The following is a 15430-nucleotide window of genomic DNA, read 5'->3' as shown; positions in this document are numbered from 1 at the left end:
AAGAAGAAGAAAATAATACTAATTTTATTCGTGTTTTTTTTTTTCCCGTTGCTAGTACTAAGATTAGGAATTTAGAAAGTTCAAATATTTTTTCGTTTAATTTGGCACTCACTGACACCGACATCCCAGTAAGCTCTTACTTTCGTAATTATTTACATTTTAATAAGTTAATGTTTTACGTATTTGTCATGCCTTTGCTTTATAAATTATACATACAGATGTATGTATGGATTATATTTACAACAGGCAAATAAAAATGGTGGGCTCCTCCGTCATCCGTGAAGAGAGTGTTGTCCAATGCAAATAATATTACGCTATTACAAAATATATCTCCATGTTCAAGTGTAGATGATGTTAAAAATGAAATGACGGATACAAGATCAAAAGAAGAAAACAAACTCCGCAGGAAGAGGGAGACACAGGGCCTGTTAGTATTGTTCCTTCCTAGTTGTATTGATTTACAAAGCTGACGACTTACAACAACCTCATCAGCATCACACCAGACATTTTACCAACACATTACACATCAAACAAAAGGTGATTTTTAGCACCATTCAGCTAAGGTCTTGATGTTCTCAGCATAATTTAGGAACACACACACCAACGAGTATATGAGGTACACGCCCATCAAAGTTGAAACTCGTTTACTGCGTAGTCACACTCTTTGCAAGATTCCGAGGCTGATCCACATTGAAACCTCTTAAAACAGTGAGATGATAGGCCAGCAGCTGCACCACGGGAGGAACAGAAAAATATCACTACCAACCAATGACACATTTCACTCCTTCTCAAGGTCAAACAACAGAAAAGTTACGAGGAAGAACTATCTATTAATGCTCAAAAATGTAAAACTGGCTGGCATTAATGTCAGACATGAGCAGAAATGCAGCTGACTCTAACCCAAATAATAATCATAGTGTAATATAAAATCAAATGACAAAAAATACCTGCAATGGAACAATATTAACTACAGGTTGAAGGCAATCCTCAAGCTGAGGAACTTCAATCACTCGACAAGATCCCCCAGGGCACACAGATGCAGCATCTCCTTTCGAACACATTACTATCAGACGACCTCTGCGGGCATGAAGCTGCTGAATAACTGATTGCTGCTTACTGTAAATTATCAAAGGTCATCATTAAGAAAAACCAGGTGCATTTTCAAAGCATGTAAGCGCTCCCAACCATGACAGGACAAACCTGAAGCAAGCATCACGGGTAGCAATCACAAATGTAGGGAGATTTTCATCAACTAAAGCCAAAGGACCATGTTTCATTTCACCGGCAAGTATTCCTTCACTGTGCATAAGGGCCACTTCTTTCACCTTCAAAGCACCCTCCAGAGCTGTTGCATAGTTGTATCCTCTCCCAAACACAAGAAGTGACTGTTCAGCTATCAGTTCTTGTGCAAGATCCTTCATCGTCTGGTCAAGCTTGAGGACCTCTCTGACCTTGTCTGCAATGAGCATATTGGAAAAATTCACTTTTTTATGCTTTCTGGCAAGTTACTTCTTGGAAAACACTGGAAAACGAAGTACACTGCAGTGATATGCTAAGAAGATAAAATAACCAGAACTCACTTGGCAACTCAAATAAACCGTCTATTATAGCCTCTCTTCTTGCTTGATTGGAAATTGTGTCACCTCCTATAGCTAGTGCTAGCATAGCCATCACCACTATCTGACTTGTGTACGCCTATTAATGACCATGATAAGACTGTCAATTAGAAATACAAAAAATCACAAAAACAAAGATAGAGTAAAATTGCAAATTTACCTTAGTACTTGCCACACCAATCTCAGCACCAGCATTTATATGAACACCACAGTGTGTATTCCTGGCTATTGCACTACCAACAGTATTTGTAATGCCAACGCATAATGCACCATTTTCTAGAGCATATTCCAATGCACTCAAACTATCTGCTGTTTCACCAGATTGACTGACAAAGACTGCTGTATCTTCTCTGTATATAGGTCCTTGCCGATCCAACAAATCACTAGCAATTTCCATTGTAACAGGGATACCTATATTGTTTATAGGTTCAACTAACCAGAACAGAAGCAAAACGAACAAATAACAATCCGGAAAGGATTTTTGACGGCCAAAAGCACTTACCAGAAAGTTCTTCCAATATTGGTCTTGCAGCTAAAGCAGCGTTGTAGCTTGTACCACAACCAATGAAAACAATTCGCCTGCTTCGCCTAATTGTTTTAAGGTGATCCTTCAGTCCGCCAAGGAGAACAGTCTTGGCTTTGCAGGAACCTCCACGTAAAAGTCTCCCCCTCATTGTGGTTGTTAGAGATTCAGGCTGCTCATGAATTTCTTTCTGCATATAATGTTCGTAATTTCCTTTGTTTATTTGTTCAACCTCCATCTCAAGAATGGACAATGCTCTTTGTACTGATGCAACTCTTGAAAGGCCACCGTGCTGCCCTTTATCGAACTTTAAGATAGAAACACCTCCATCCTGAAACAACCGCCACCATGGGTAAAAACAAAATAACTTCAATTTTCCAAAGCAATTAAGTACAACTAGCAAAGAAATCAGAATCAATAATATCTTGGCACGACATATTGGTAGAGTAAACCAAAAGGTCCAAACAGCTATATGAGGACTAAGGACATAAACTTAAAAGGTAATTATCACAAATGCAGAGCATGTATAAGAATGAATGTTTTAGGCAGAAAACTTGGTAAAGTAAATTGAAAAGGCTAAAAAAGAGTGGGAATACTAGGAAAAAACTATCAAAAACAAGTTTCATCCTAATTGTAAAATTAAGCATACAAGAAATAAAAACTATATAGACACTGAAATGGAAGTTAAATAAATCCTTGATTAGAAGAAAGGCATAAGCCCTGTATAGATAGACTTTATGTTAAAACAGATGGTAGGACACATCTTAAGTCCCTATGCACTACGCCGATATGTAACTGTCCTATTAAAAATTTAAAACATAACAAAATACAACACTTAAGTAAGTACCTTAAGATGTACTACTTCACCATCTTCAATCACCAAAACCTTTTTAGTGTGTTCAACTACAGCATTGGCATCACTGGATAAAAAAAGTTCCTTAGCATGTCCGCTTTTTGAAAGGAAATTATCATCTTGGAAAGCAGATCCATTGCTAGCATTTTCGTTAAATTCCTGACATGATAGCAAAGTGTAAACCAAGGCCAGATATCAGGCCAAAAGTGTCAATGAAAAACTATTACAGGCACATATAATTAAAAACTTAATATTTAGCCAAAATTGTTAAGCTATTCCAAATGTAGCATACTTTGACACCAAGGAGCAACGGACTGCCACGCTTGCAAGCAATCAACTCATTTGGATAATGCTGGCTTTTAAAAATCAGGGCATATGCTCCTTCAAGATGCCTCATAACCTCAAGCACAACTTGACTAAATGTGATAGTATGGTCACCTGAAACATAAACATAACACTCTAACATCACCCTAGATTGTGCTTTAAAGAATTGAAAAATGAGGAAATAAATAAATAATTCAGTTGATCTGTCCACCCCTATCCTACAGAAGCCCATTTCCCGCCTTGGCTACTGCGTCTTTGGGCAAATATGGAAAGAAAAAAGGAAAAAAAAAAGCTCTGGAGGTAATGAAGAAGCTTTTTGCCTCCAGAGTAATTCAATAGGGCAACCCTTTTAGTATTTGAGTTAATAAATTCTTTTTTACTTTCAAAGCAGTGAAGGGATCAACCCACTAGACTGTCACAAATATCAGGTGATGAGTTCTGAATAGCTAAAAGAAATAATTGCACGAACTATATTAATCACAATTTTGCATTAGCAATTAAAGATTTTGAACTTCAAATTGTAAGTTATACTCATGAACTAAATGTTTAACTTACTTCTAGTTACATATAAAATTACCTTCTCCTTCTTTAGCTTTATCATAAACATATTTGGCAAGCTTTGGAATTACTTCTGTGTCAGTTTCAGATTGAAAGGTGAATCCATGCCGGACCAGTGATTCCTTTAAGGCCTGAGAAAGTGAACAAGAACGTAAATCAGCAGAGCCATTGATGACAGAGGCTGTTAGGCATACAGTCCAAAAATAAAGTAAACTTTAGTATGATCCAAAAGTAAATAAACAGATTCATACCTAGGCAATCATCTAACCACAATAGTTTTTCTTTTCTTTTCTTTTCTTTTTTCAACTTTGATAATGTAATATTTTCATCATAAAAAAGGTTGCATTCAGCAAGAACAATAATCTCAAAAAAGAAAGAAAAAGTTCTACAACTGAAATCTTTATCGAACCTCATAATTAGTGATAACTCCATTGTGAACAACCAAAAATTCATTTCCAGAGCCAGAACTCTGTGGATGGCTGTTCCTTGGAGCTGGCTCTCCATGAGTAGCCCACCGGGTGTGCGCTATTCCAGCATGGTGAGAGAAACATTCTTCTAAATTTAACTCTGTTTTGGCAACCTCTGGATTTACAAAAAATAAACATTAATTCCAGGGACTCGGGATAGATTTTTTTGTAAATTTTTTTTTTTTAAAGGAGACGCATATATTACTATCCTTGAAGGACAGTCAACAAAACTATAAAATCAATATATACGGCTGATAAACAGAAAATATGTATATCAGCTCCGTGTACTTGCTTTAAAAGTTTTATAAAATATTAATTCTGGATTGTAACAGGACAAAGTGATACTGCAATTAGTAATTTTCCTTTTTTTATTAAAAAAAAAAATCCTTTTACAAACTAGAACATCACCGGACTCAACCATAAGCACATAAAATTGGTTTAGTGTGAGCATCTAGTAAGTTACTAACTGTCCAAAAGGTTTAACTATTATTCCAAAAAAGTGATTTATTTATTTCAATATTCAAATTTTAAACATTCCCTAACTAACAAGTAACCAGCATTTTCTTTTCAAGCTTAGTGTAGGGAGGATGTCGGATGAGAAAATGTAATAAATGCACAAGAAATACCAAAGACACTGACGCTAAACAAACTAATACTAGAAAAAGAAATGTTTACAAAAAAAACAAAAAGGAAAGAGGTCCAAAGTTCCAAACTTGTGTTTTGCTCTTTCTTTTGTGCATTCCTATGCCCAAACAGTTCGTAAGGTTAAGCTGGCATTGTCTGGTCCAAACCCAGCCTCGAAGAGTGCGGGTCTAAAAACCCAAACCACATCTACCCACCCGACACGAATAACAAGTTAACAATGAAACTTTAATGAAGAACAATGATACAGAGCTGCATTTATATTCAACAAAAAAAAACAGCTGCATTTATTGTTACTGGGTTGACCCGCCCAAATAACCCGGACCAATTTTACTGGGTCAACCAGAGAAGAACGTAACGGCGGGCTCAAATTTACAGTTTCTTTATTGTTCAACATTTTCCCAGAAACCAAACAGAATGTTCAAGTAAATGAATAAAAAAAAATTTATAAAGAGTTACCTTGGTAGACGGATTTGACGAGGCTCTCGATGTTTCCCTCCTGGCGAAAAACGAGTGGGGGAGGCGGAGAATTGGAGGAAGATTGGGGAGTGTTTGGATCGAGGGAAAAGGAATGGTCGATGGAAATCCCAGCGGAATCGTAGCCTCTGTATTCCAAACGCCTGAGACCATTGAATAACACCTGAAGAATATAACGCCTCTCTCTGTTGACGTCGTAATTCAGATATGCAAATATCCCACACATTTCTCTCCCTTCTTCTTCTTCTTCTTCTTCTTCTTCTTCTGGATTTGAGAGAGAGAGAGAACGAGAGGGAGGAAGAGAAAAAGATCAACTTGTAAGAAAAAAGAAAAGGCGGAGCAATTTGACTTTTGACCTTCTTTTGTTTTTATTATTTTGAATTTGGGGTTTGAACTATAACTTTATTCGGGGCCGGGGGGAGGTGTGTTTTGGGATCCTGCTCACTAGTCTGCAAAGAAGGTTAAGAAGGTATGCTTGTTATATTGGGGAAATGTTAGGGGTGGTGTTGTCTTTTAGGTTTACATCACCTTGTTACGGTGGCGCCATTTCATTGGTGCCCAAGTTAACAGTATGGGCCACCAACAATTTAGGGGACGAATGCAAGTGTCAGAGCAGACTAAGGCGTTTACCATACCATCCAAGTCGTCTCTAAATAATTTTCCATTTTAACAAATCATTGCCTTAATCAATTGGACTAATCCAAATCTACTATTAGTTTCTTTATTAGAAGTTTGAAGAGAGATTTTTTCACGTGTCATCTGGCTTCCTTTCCTTGTCTGTTTCACTCTTTTTCTTTTCCAACATGTTGTCTCTAACATCCTGCTGGAATCTCTTTCTATGAAGCAGATAATGGTTGCAGCTCTTCTGCTTTCAAGTTCTAACTAGAATTGCAAAGGAAGCGTCACATGGATACATAGATACAAGTAGAATAATTGTCAGAGTTCCAAACAGACGTTTTTCCTTGCCTTATTAACATCTCATCTCATGGAGAAAAATTTAAGGCGTTTCAGCTTGATCTAACAACGTCTATGGCAGCAACTAAATCATCGAATTTGGCCCCCTTCACTTCTTTTACAACCTGGTTGTCCTTCAAAATCTTGAAAGTTGGCACCACCCTTATCCCAAGCTCCTTTGCCAATGGCTGCTAACAACAACAATCACTCACCAGTAAACATAAGATAGAGCATCGAAAAAACATTCGACTCTAGTAAAGAAAATTCAAGCAAACATCACGATAACCAACCTTATTTTCTTGGTTACAGTCAAGCTTTAAAAATACAACATCAAGATATTTCTTTGACAATTCTTGATATTTTGGAGCAATCACCTTGCAAGGACCACACCTGCAGAGTTCAAACCAGGAATACGAAATCAAGTGTAATTAGATGTAATGATACAGAAGCAGAAGCAGGACAAGAGATTGTAAATCTATCCCTAGACCTGAGTAATATATTGTTTTCTTATGCCTCTCCATGGATCATTCATAACCCATATCCAATCCTACCATCTTCCAACAACAAGAAGTGAAAACTACTACATCAGGATTCCCAGAACTTCCAGAATTAAGCTTAAAAAGAATGATATAACACAAACAATACTACTCCTCTATGGGATACAGAACGAAAGTTAATCCAACCCAACTTGCTAAGCTCAGATCATATTGTAAGATCAAATATTCAATAGTCTTCCAGTTAAGATTCAGATCACATTTCAATGGTTGAAATGCAGTAAATCTTAAATCTCACAGTAACACAGAATGCTTATAATGATCAACTAAAATATAGTTTCAAAGACCTAAGCTTTGACAATTCTGGTGGTCCCATAAATGTAGACTAAATAGGGTTCATTTCAACGCCTCTGAAGGATTCAATTCAAGCCTGAGTGAGTGCATGAAAACTATTTGGTTCTTGCAAATGGCTTGGACTTGTGCTATTGAATTTTGACAACTTTGATGAACTGAGAAGGTTAAAGAAGCAAGGAGAGAAGCATGAATTAATCAGCACTCTTTTAAGCCATGAAATTTGTACAATCATCGTGACACGACTGGGGACTGTTGGTACGTGAGCAGAAAATCAAAAAGCAGATCACCCTAATCAACCAACAAGATTGTCAGTGCAAGAATTGTCACTGGTCACATTCAATTTCCAAGGGCTTGTTTAATCCAAACAACCTAGCATAAGATTAAGGGTTATTAAAGCATGCAGAAGGAATTCAAGATTCAAGAACACAAGCAAATGGATATCAAGAATAGCATTTCAATCAAAAAAATTAAACGAATTGAAGCAGGGCTACAATTCCATGTTTCATTCAACAACTTGTCCCAACTAAATTCCACAAACTTAAAAACAACATTCTTGCTTTTATGCAATTTGCACAAACCATGTGAAACCAAAACTTCAGCTGAAATCTACATTTTGAAATTTCATTCAAAGAAAATCCCCACTTCATTATTCGTGTAAAATGAATAAGGGGGAAACAAACATATAACATTTCTCGACAAACACGACAGTTGTTTGTTCTGATTTTCTTTCCCGAAATTTTCAGAATTGGCCAAAAATTACTTCAATTTCATTGTTTAATCCGCACCACCCACGTATTCACATACAAAATTCAGGTTCTCCACTCTGAACAAGAGTTTTTGTTTCCTTTATTTAGAATTAATTCATGGAATTTCCCGCGAACCAAACAGAAAGGAGAGATGTAAAAACAGAAAGAAATGGAGCATACCATTGCGTGTACATATCAAGGACGACGGTCTTATCGCCGGCGGCCTTGACTATGGGCCAGAAGGTGTCCTTGTCAACCTCCGTGACCTGACCCACATTGACAGTGGGGCCTACGGTGTCCAAGCTCGACTTCACCGTAGAGGCCCAGGCCCGCTTCCTCTTACTGGTTGTTACACCACTCAAGCCCACTGCCACATTCTTCCTCTGCGACGGCGAGAGGAAGCAGCTTGAACTTGAAGTAGAAGAATAAATGATCGGATGCTTCGCGGCGCAGGGTAACGTCGTTGAGGAGCTAATGGAGCGAGGAGAGAGAGCAGCAGCAGTCTGCAGAGCCATGGATGAGAGAGAGAGAGAGAGAGAGAGAGAGAGAGAGAGAGAGAGCCAAGTGAATCCGTTGCAGCTAGCGAGAAACAATTAAGGACATATAGAGGAGGAGAAGAGAAGTGTGATTTTCAGAAAGACTAATATGCCCTTTCGGTTTGTGAGCTGTTATGAGAAACTGGGTGTCATTTTTGTCACGTCGCGAACTTGATATCTTCTGTGGACGAAAGAAATGGCGAGGCTTGCTAAGGAAAAGACAGCATTGCCCTGAGACGTTTATGGAGCTGTTGTGGGAAATCCGGGGATATTTTCGTCGCTTAGAATAATCTGTTCAATCCTAATGACGGAATATACCTGTTTGTTGAGCGGATTGTAGTGACAGGAATGAGTGGTTGTGGTGGGAGGGAGAGCTTATGGGAAGGTGAAAGTGACGGAAGATCATATTTGGCTTTTAGTTGGTGAGAAGACCAAATTAATCATTTGATATTTATTTTGTAATGGAAAATGTTGGGGTGTTTAAGTCATTTGGCTGATCAATTAGTGAAACAAGCGGCATGCTTTGCATCGTCCACATAAATGGGAAAAAGAAAACGAAAGAAAAAAGATGAGTCAAAACAAAAGGGAATTCATGAAGTTTGGCATTTTTAATATGGTCGTCGACATGACATGAAATGAGTATAGGTTGACCCAACCCTAAGCCCTAAACACGAAACAAGTTAGGTTGACCCAACCCACTCCCATACTCCCCTAATCAGTACTTGCAGCCCATGACCTTTAAGGCCCAAACTAAGATTTCTTTAAATTATCTATTAAATTGAGTCAAATGTCCGTAGTTGGCTTGGCAGTGACTTGAGTCAATTGTTTGTTTCTCTTGGGAACACGAGAGGAAGTTTTGTCAATCGCCAGCCAATGAGTATAGGACCCAGACAGAGAGAGAGAGAGAGAGAGAGAGCAACCAAAGTTTAAAACTTTATTGTAGATAGAGTAAACACAAACAAAACCATAGAATGAAGTACATAATGAACAGTAAACACGAACAAAGATATTAGGAAATCCCAAACAAACAAAACCAAAATAGACAGAATAAGTAAAACAATTACAAAGGTTCACGTAGTTTACTATTTTAGAATGACGTGCCTTTCGCCGTAGAAAACGCGCTACTCTCTCGTTTCTCGTCTCGTCTCTCTCTCTCTCTCTCTCTCTCTCTACATTGCTTCTCTGTCTTTTCTTGCACATTCCCTCTTAGACATATGCCTCTTTTCCCTCTGCCACCCCACCCACCTTGTTACTTGTTGTTTCTCCACCCAACTCGGCCATGAATTTTACACAGAACCCACATTTCTAATAAAGCCTGGGTCTGGGTTTTGTCCCCAAAAAAGGGTGGTTGTTGCTCGTTGGGGGTCCAATTCCAAACATCAAACTTTTCAAAATTGAACCTTTGAGTTGTATTCAATCTCTGTTTTGTTAAGTCACCTTCAAGATTCCTGTTTGTTGGGTAAATCAAAATTACATTGAAAAATGGCTCTTGGAACAACAACAACAACAACAAGAGTGGCCGTGTTGGGTGGTATTCTGCTTTTCTTCGCATTGGTTTTGAATGTGTCTGGTAACTTGGTGTTCTCCGTCAACCATAAGTTCAAGGGTCGTGACAAGCAGGTGTCTTTGATTGCATTGAAAGAACATGATGCTCGCCGTCACGGTAGGCTTCTAGCCGCAGATGCTGCTGTGGATTTGCAATTGGGTGGCAGTGGTCATCCTTCTGAAGCTGGGTACATATTCTTCTGCTTTTGGTCATTATCATGTTGTTGTTGTTGTTGTTTTGCATAAACTTCGGATATCCAATTGTGGTTTTCGTCATTGAATGGTTTGACTGGTTTAGGCTCTACTTCGCTAAAATCGGGATTGGATCTCCTCCAAAGGACTTTCACGTGCAAGTTGATACAGGAAGTGACCTTTTATGGGTGAATTGTGCAGAATGCGAAAACTGTCCCGCTAAAAGTAATCTTGGTGTATGTGTCTTTGCCCTTTTTCTTCTTTTTTTTTTTTTCATATTACATGTGTCGTGCTCATCAAGAAAACAGTATTTATGCCTTGTTATAATTATTCTGCTACAGTTTAAACTCTCAGTATATGATGCAAAGAGCTCTTCAACTTCAAATAAGGTTACTTGTGATCAAGAGTTTTGCACTTCCACATTGAATGGTCGACTTCCTAGTTGCAAGCCAAATATGCTCTGCAATTATAACATCGCCTACGGAGATGGAAGCGCAACTTCTGGATACTATGTGAAGGACAACATACAACTTGATAAAGTAACTGGAAACCATCAAACCACATCAACAAATGGGACCGTAGTTTTTGGGTGAGTTGCGGCCATTTCTATGTGGCCTTTCTCATTACTAAACCTTAGCCATTTCTATGTAGAATTCTTTCAGCTTCTTTATTTGATTTTGCATAATCCATTGTTGCTATGCACTTCCTGTGTGTATTAAGCTACATCTCTTGCGGATTAATAGGTGTGGAGCTAAACAATCTGGGAATCTTGGTAAGTCTCCTGCAGCAGTTGATGGGATACTTGGTTTTGGCCAGGCAAATGCATCCATCATTTCACAACTAGCTTCATCTGGAAAGGTGAAAAGACAATTTTCACATTGCTTGGATAACGTAAAAGGTGGAGGAATCTACGCCATTGGGGAAGTGGTGGAACCAAAAGTGAAAAATACAACTCCCTTGCTGCCAAATATGTATGTGACACTATCTCTCAATCCTTCGTACTAAATTTGCTCGTAATTGTACAATGGTAACTGAAATTACTCAATAAATCTAACAACTAGATTAAGGAACTACCCGCTAGATTGTCATGGAATTGCCATTTGATTTCCTAGTCTCTGCAATGGAAGAAACAGATAACTGTTAACTACATGTTTACTAGTGACAGGCTGCTGGGAACCTTATTAGAGTGATTGTAGTGATTATAGCTCCCTACATGGGTATAAATTAAAGGATGTTTCATTTTTCTTTCTCCAATCAGGTTAGGCATTGGCTTATGAAACTTGTGATAATTTAATTTTATTGAATATCTTAGGCCACATTACACTGTTTCAATGAAGACAATTGAGGTGGGTGGTGATGCTATAGAACTTACCACAGATATATTTGGCCTTTTTGGAGACCGGAAGTCGGCAGTAATTGACAGTGGAACAACATTGGCTTATCTTACACCGGAGGTTTTTGAACCTTTTATTAAAAAGGTAGCCGCTGAAGCTCTTGAAGTCCCATTCATTTGGATTTTGCTGTCTTAATAAATACATTGTTTGTTTTTCTTGTTGAGAAAACCTTACATTGGTATTTTTGACAAATCAGATATTTGCTCGGCAGTCTGGATTGAAGTTACATACTGTTGAGGAGCAGTTTACATGTTTTGAGTATACCGGAAAGTAAAGCATTAACTTAGCTTAGCTATTACTTTTTATTTCTATTTTAGTGAGTTTACTATTACTTGTTTTACATGTGTTGGTTACTCTAAACACCAGAAGAGCAGCTAGACTTGTAGAAAGCTACCTTACATTTCCTTATCATTTTTGCTTGCAGGGTTGATGATGGATTTCCAATTGTAAAGTTCGGTTTTAAGAGTTCTGCTTCTTTGACTGTATATCCTCATGACTATCTGTTCCGACTACGTGTGAGTGTTTTATCACATTTTCCAAATTTTATTTTGTGATGCACTGACATAGAATTTTCTGAATTGGTTTGCTTATTGTAGATTTATACTCTTCTTCTCTTTAGCTACAACATTATCAATTCATTTTGGTTACTGCCTTCTTCCATGGGTTTTTAACTAATTTACATTTGTCATGTCATATACACAGGACAATGTCTGGTGTTCTGGTTGGCAGAGCAACTCGATGAAATCTAAAGATGGAAAGTCAGTGACTCTTCTGGGAGGTTAGAGTCTTGAGAATTACATGTTGAAAACAAATCACATGTGTGAATCTGATTCATTGAATTTTGTAATTGTTCCCAATTGCAGACTTGGTACTTTCAAATAAGCTGGTCCTATATGATCTTGAAAACCAGGCCATTGGGTGGACTGATTACAACTGTGAGTAACATTCAGCCAGCCATTGGGTGGCAGTGTTTGATTTTATGTTTCTTATTGTTAGCAGGTTCATGAGCATGACCTGCCTTGATGTTTTGTTTTGTTTTGTTTTGTTTTAGGCACTTCAAGCATTAAACTGAAGGATGACAAGTCAGGGCAGGTATACTCTGTTGGTGCCCACAATCTTTCTTCAGCATCCAGCCGCATAATGGGAACACTATTGACATTCCTGTTATTAGTAATTGCCATGCTACAAATATTGCATTAATTCAACAAGTGCTACTTTTAACATCCATTAGCTCTGGTGCACCCTAATTTGTTCAACCCAAAATAATAATAAAAAAGAAAAACATATCAATTATTTTGGAAGTATTTATCTGTCTGTCCAGGTGGTGATAGTTTTTGTCCACCCTTCTGGTTCGACCTCTTTTCTTTTCTCTTTTGTATGAGCTTGTCTGCAATTTTCATTCAAGCCTCATCATCCTCAGAAATTCCTTAAGATTTCATAGGACTGATATCTCTGAAGGATTCAATGTATGCATTTGATCAGACCATGAGATGAGCAGTGATTGGCCTACTATCTCTCTGGGGTGGCTTTTATTGTTGATTCTAACAGACCGTCAGGAAATCCACCTCCTTTTTAGAATCAGAACTCTCATGCCGATTGTTGGCATGCAGGTCCACAGAATTTCGTTATTGTATTATAAAATTTATAAGTCATGATTCATAATTTATAATAGTGAGTGAGTGAGTGAGTGAGTGAGTGTGTTAAATGCTTGAAATGTACTGACTGCCTCCTGGCCATTATATTGTATATTCTGCCTACAGACTACACCTTACAAGAGTAAAGAAAAAGAGAGTAAGCTGTATCTATCTTTGTAAATGTAAGCTGAAACATTGGTGCAATATCTCAACATTTCATAGTTAGTAATATGCATAATGCATGTATATATAGATTTCAAGTGTAAACTTAACTTACTAGAGTACACTAACTGTGTGGGGTTTACAAGGTTGTCCTCAAAAGCTGTACAACAAAATAGACGAGTGCCAGAAACAGAGCAATTTGGTATACATCTCTTTGGAAACCGTCATCCCTTTGAAAGAACTGAGAATCAAAAGCAAATGGTGCAATCAATCAATGTGTCAATAGCATATCAATAAACATGACTCACGTTTGTTAACTCACCTTAGTTGGGTCACCAGAAGGGTCAGGATAAATCTCCATATTCTGTTTTTCTCTGGGAAACTGGTTGGAAATAGTTTTGACAAGATCAGCCAAGTCTTTTCCACCCTCAATGGTAGCGAAGAGACGACGCGAGGTCCAGAAATATGCCTTGCCAATGACAGAGGAAGCCGATAAATCCCAAAACTCTTTATGCTCAATCACTTGCCCACTTATCTGGTTTAGAGTGAATTGGGAATTAATTCGGATGATCAAATCCGAGGCTATAGCACCAACAATGTTCTTGGGCTTCCCTTTGACAGTCCACTTGATACTTAGGACACTGGTGGATAACATGCTCATCTCTTGCACACTCTGTACCGTAAGGCAGAATTGAAATACATTTGTGTTATCTTGTTGTTGTGAATGAAAAAAATAAAAAAAACAGAGAAAACAGAGAAGAAGAGTGACCGCAGAGGGTTTGTGGAGGGCAGTGGTGATCCATAGTGGTCTCTTGTATTTGTCACGACCACTAAAACTTCTAACTGGGTCCTGCAATTAATTAGGAGTAGATGGTTCCATATTAAAAACAGGGATTAATTGAAGGGCCGAGGGAGGAGATGATTCCGATTTGTGAAGAAAAAGAGGAATGACCTTGTATTGAACAGAAACAGCAAAGGTTCCGAGGGCGCGATTGCCTTCCCTGAGCTCAAGGATGTCACGTACAAGCTGTCGAGCGGTAGACTCGATGGAGGGGCTACTGATACACTCAAACTCATTGCACAGCTCCCCAAACTCGATCCCATCCACAATCCTATCTACTGCGTCTCTTCTCTCAGATTCACTGCTTCCACTTGAATCATTTGTTACTGCACACATGACATCCATCAATCATCAAACAAATCAAAGAAGCAGCAAATATAGAATAACAAAGAAGCAAGCAAATCGAAGGGTAAGCATATATATATATATATGTATTATATAGTAAGCTGTATACGGACCTCGCAGTAAAAAAGGGCGGTGGTAATGGGGGGAGGACGAGGCAGTAGTAAAATGGGAGTTGGAGGTGAAAATAGATTTATTAGCAGGTGAGGTAGTTTTAAATATGCGGCTGTGGCGGCGGAGGAGGGTGGTGGTGCAGCAGCAGCAGGAGGTAGAGGAGGAGGAGGGAATGATGGAAACAGAGGCATTCATCTCATCGTCTCTGTGTGATTGTGAATGTGAATGTGAATGTGAATGTGAATGTGAATCTTTCCGTCCCCACCCACAACAACCTTACACTCCAAGCTCAATTCCAATTCCACAGACCACAGACCACAAGCATGATGCATGCACACAGAGCATCCAGCACAACACAAACAATTTACAGCCTCTCTTTTTAACTTATTTGGATAAGGTCTCTCCAGTGTTCTTTTCTTCTCTGAAGTCAACAAGACCTCTCTCTCTCTCTCTCTCTCTCTCTCTCTCTCACAAACACACACATTTATAATTTATTATACAATTAGCTTCTCACTCACTCTCTCTGTCTTTTCTCCCCCAAAAGCCACAAGACCACCCATCACAGCCCATCACAGCAACAATTATCTTTAGTAAGTGTATTTATAGAATGTTTGATCAGATCGATCCACCCTATTATAATTAAGTTTCAACCAAACTAATTA

At 38.3% G+C, this 15430-nt stretch overlaps 4 protein-coding genes across 7 annotated transcripts; 1 reads left to right on the top strand and 3 right to left on the bottom strand.

Moving 5' to 3' along the window:
* Positions 1-290: 290 nt before the first annotated feature.
* GFAT (putative glucosamine-fructose-6-phosphate aminotransferase) lies at positions 291-5902 on the bottom strand. Of its 2 annotated transcripts, XM_008220240.3 has the most exons (11): positions 5443-5902; positions 4284-4456; positions 3894-4005; positions 3285-3430; positions 2987-3151; positions 2119-2470; positions 1777-2027; positions 1581-1695; positions 1201-1456; positions 948-1116; positions 291-728 (listed from the first exon to the last, which is right to left on the bottom strand). In XM_008220240.3, exons 1-11 carry the CDS (start codon positions 5684-5686, stop codon positions 645-647), a joined length of 2067 nt encoding a protein of 688 aa, XP_008218462.1. In that variant the 5' UTR covers positions 5687-5902; the 3' UTR covers positions 291-644. The 2 variants fall into 2 exon arrangements, with proteins under 2 accessions (XP_008218462.1, XP_008218463.1); XM_008220241.3 differs by lacking the exon at positions 4284-4456 and having other exon boundaries at positions 5443-5894.
* A 421-nt stretch (positions 5903-6323) lies between these two features.
* LOC103318804 (thioredoxin F-type, chloroplastic-like) lies at positions 6324-8646 on the bottom strand. Of its 2 annotated transcripts, none has more exons than XM_008220238.3 (3): positions 8189-8646; positions 6705-6804; positions 6324-6605 (listed from the first exon to the last, which is right to left on the bottom strand). In XM_008220238.3, exons 1-3 carry the CDS (start codon positions 8521-8523, stop codon positions 6468-6470), a joined length of 573 nt encoding a protein of 190 aa, XP_008218460.1. In that variant the 5' UTR covers positions 8524-8646; the 3' UTR covers positions 6324-6467. The 2 variants fall into 2 exon arrangements, with proteins under 2 accessions (XP_008218460.1, XP_008218461.1); XM_008220239.3 differs by having other exon boundaries at positions 6324-6602; positions 8189-8630.
* Positions 8647-9778: 1132 nt separating this feature from the next.
* LOC103318802 (Eukaryotic aspartyl protease family protein) lies at positions 9779-12957 on the top strand. The gene is made up of 10 exons (XM_008220235.3): positions 9779-10277; positions 10388-10517; positions 10623-10870; positions 11025-11252; positions 11594-11759; positions 11872-11945; positions 12100-12190; positions 12378-12453; positions 12539-12610; positions 12727-12957. The coding sequence occupies exons 1-10, from the start codon at positions 10027-10029 to the stop codon at positions 12873-12875; spliced, it is 1485 nt and encodes a 494-aa protein (XP_008218457.1). The 5' UTR covers positions 9779-10026; the 3' UTR covers positions 12876-12957.
* Positions 12958-13492: 535 nt separating this feature from the next.
* On the bottom strand, positions 13493-15111 carry LOC103318803 (transmembrane protein, putative (DUF2358)). Of its 2 annotated transcripts, XM_008220237.3 has the most exons (5): positions 14771-15111; positions 14424-14638; positions 14241-14321; positions 13794-14144; positions 13493-13712 (listed from the first exon to the last, which is right to left on the bottom strand). In XM_008220237.3, exons 1-5 carry the CDS (start codon positions 14961-14963, stop codon positions 13611-13613), a joined length of 942 nt encoding a protein of 313 aa, XP_008218459.2. In that variant the 5' UTR covers positions 14964-15111; the 3' UTR covers positions 13493-13610. The 2 variants fall into 2 exon arrangements, with proteins under 2 accessions (XP_008218459.2, XP_088902698.1); XM_089046572.1 differs by having other exon boundaries at positions 13794-14321.
* Between the last annotated feature and the right edge of the window lie 319 nt (positions 15112-15430).

This window comes from Prunus mume, linkage group LG1 (genome assembly GCF_029339155.1).
Source record: "Prunus mume cultivar Tortuosa linkage group LG1, ASM2933915v1, whole genome shotgun sequence".
NCBI classification, from domain to species: Eukaryota; Viridiplantae; Streptophyta; class Magnoliopsida; order Rosales; family Rosaceae; genus Prunus; species Prunus mume.
Note: the sequence above shows the minus strand (reverse complement) of the source record. Positions and strands in the feature narration are given on the sequence as shown.

Bases quoted from the DNA above. Each gene is read 5' to 3' on its own strand.
- LOC103318803 (XM_089046572.1), bottom strand. From the start codon at position 14,963: ATGAATGCCTCTGTTTCCATCATTCCCTCCTCCTCCTCTACCTCCTGC. The intron at 14,639-14,770 runs GTCCGTATACAG...TCATGTGTGCAG, and splicing joins CCGCCCTTTTTTACTGCGAG to TAACAAATGATTCAAGTGGA. The intron at 13,713-13,793 runs GTGAGTTAACAA...TTTGATTCTCAG, and splicing joins CTTCTGGTGACCCAACTAAG to TTCTTTCAAAGGGATGACGG.
- GFAT (XM_008220240.3), bottom strand. From the start codon at position 5,686: ATGTGTGGGATATTTGCATATCTGAATTACGACGTCAACAGAGAGAGG. The intron at 3,431-3,893 runs GTAATTTTATAT...TTTATGTTTCAG, and splicing joins TAAAGCTAAAGAAGGAGAAG to GTGACCATACTATCACATTT. The intron at 3,152-3,284 runs GTATGCTACATT...CTATCATGTCAG, and splicing joins CGTTGCTCCTTGGTGTCAAA to GAATTTAACGAAAATGCTAG.
- LOC103318802 (XM_008220235.3), top strand. From the start codon at position 10,027: ATGGCTCTTGGAACAACAACAACAACAACAAGAGTGGCCGTGTTGGGT. The intron at 11,760-11,871 runs GTAGCCGCTGAA...TTGACAAATCAG, and splicing joins TTGAACCTTTTATTAAAAAG to ATATTTGCTCGGCAGTCTGG. The intron at 12,454-12,538 runs GTTAGAGTCTTG...TCCCAATTGCAG, and splicing joins GTCAGTGACTCTTCTGGGAG to ACTTGGTACTTTCAAATAAG.
- LOC103318804 (XM_008220238.3), bottom strand. From the start codon at position 8,523: ATGGCTCTGCAGACTGCTGCTGCTCTCTCTCCTCGCTCCATTAGCTCC. The intron at 6,805-8,188 runs GTATGCTCCATT...TGAACTCTGCAG, and splicing joins CTTGATATGTACACGCAATG to GTGTGGTCCTTGCAAGGTGA. The intron at 6,606-6,704 runs GTTGGTTATCGT...TGTTGTTGTTAG, and splicing joins ACTGTAACCAAGAAAATAAG to CAGCCATTGGCAAAGGAGCT.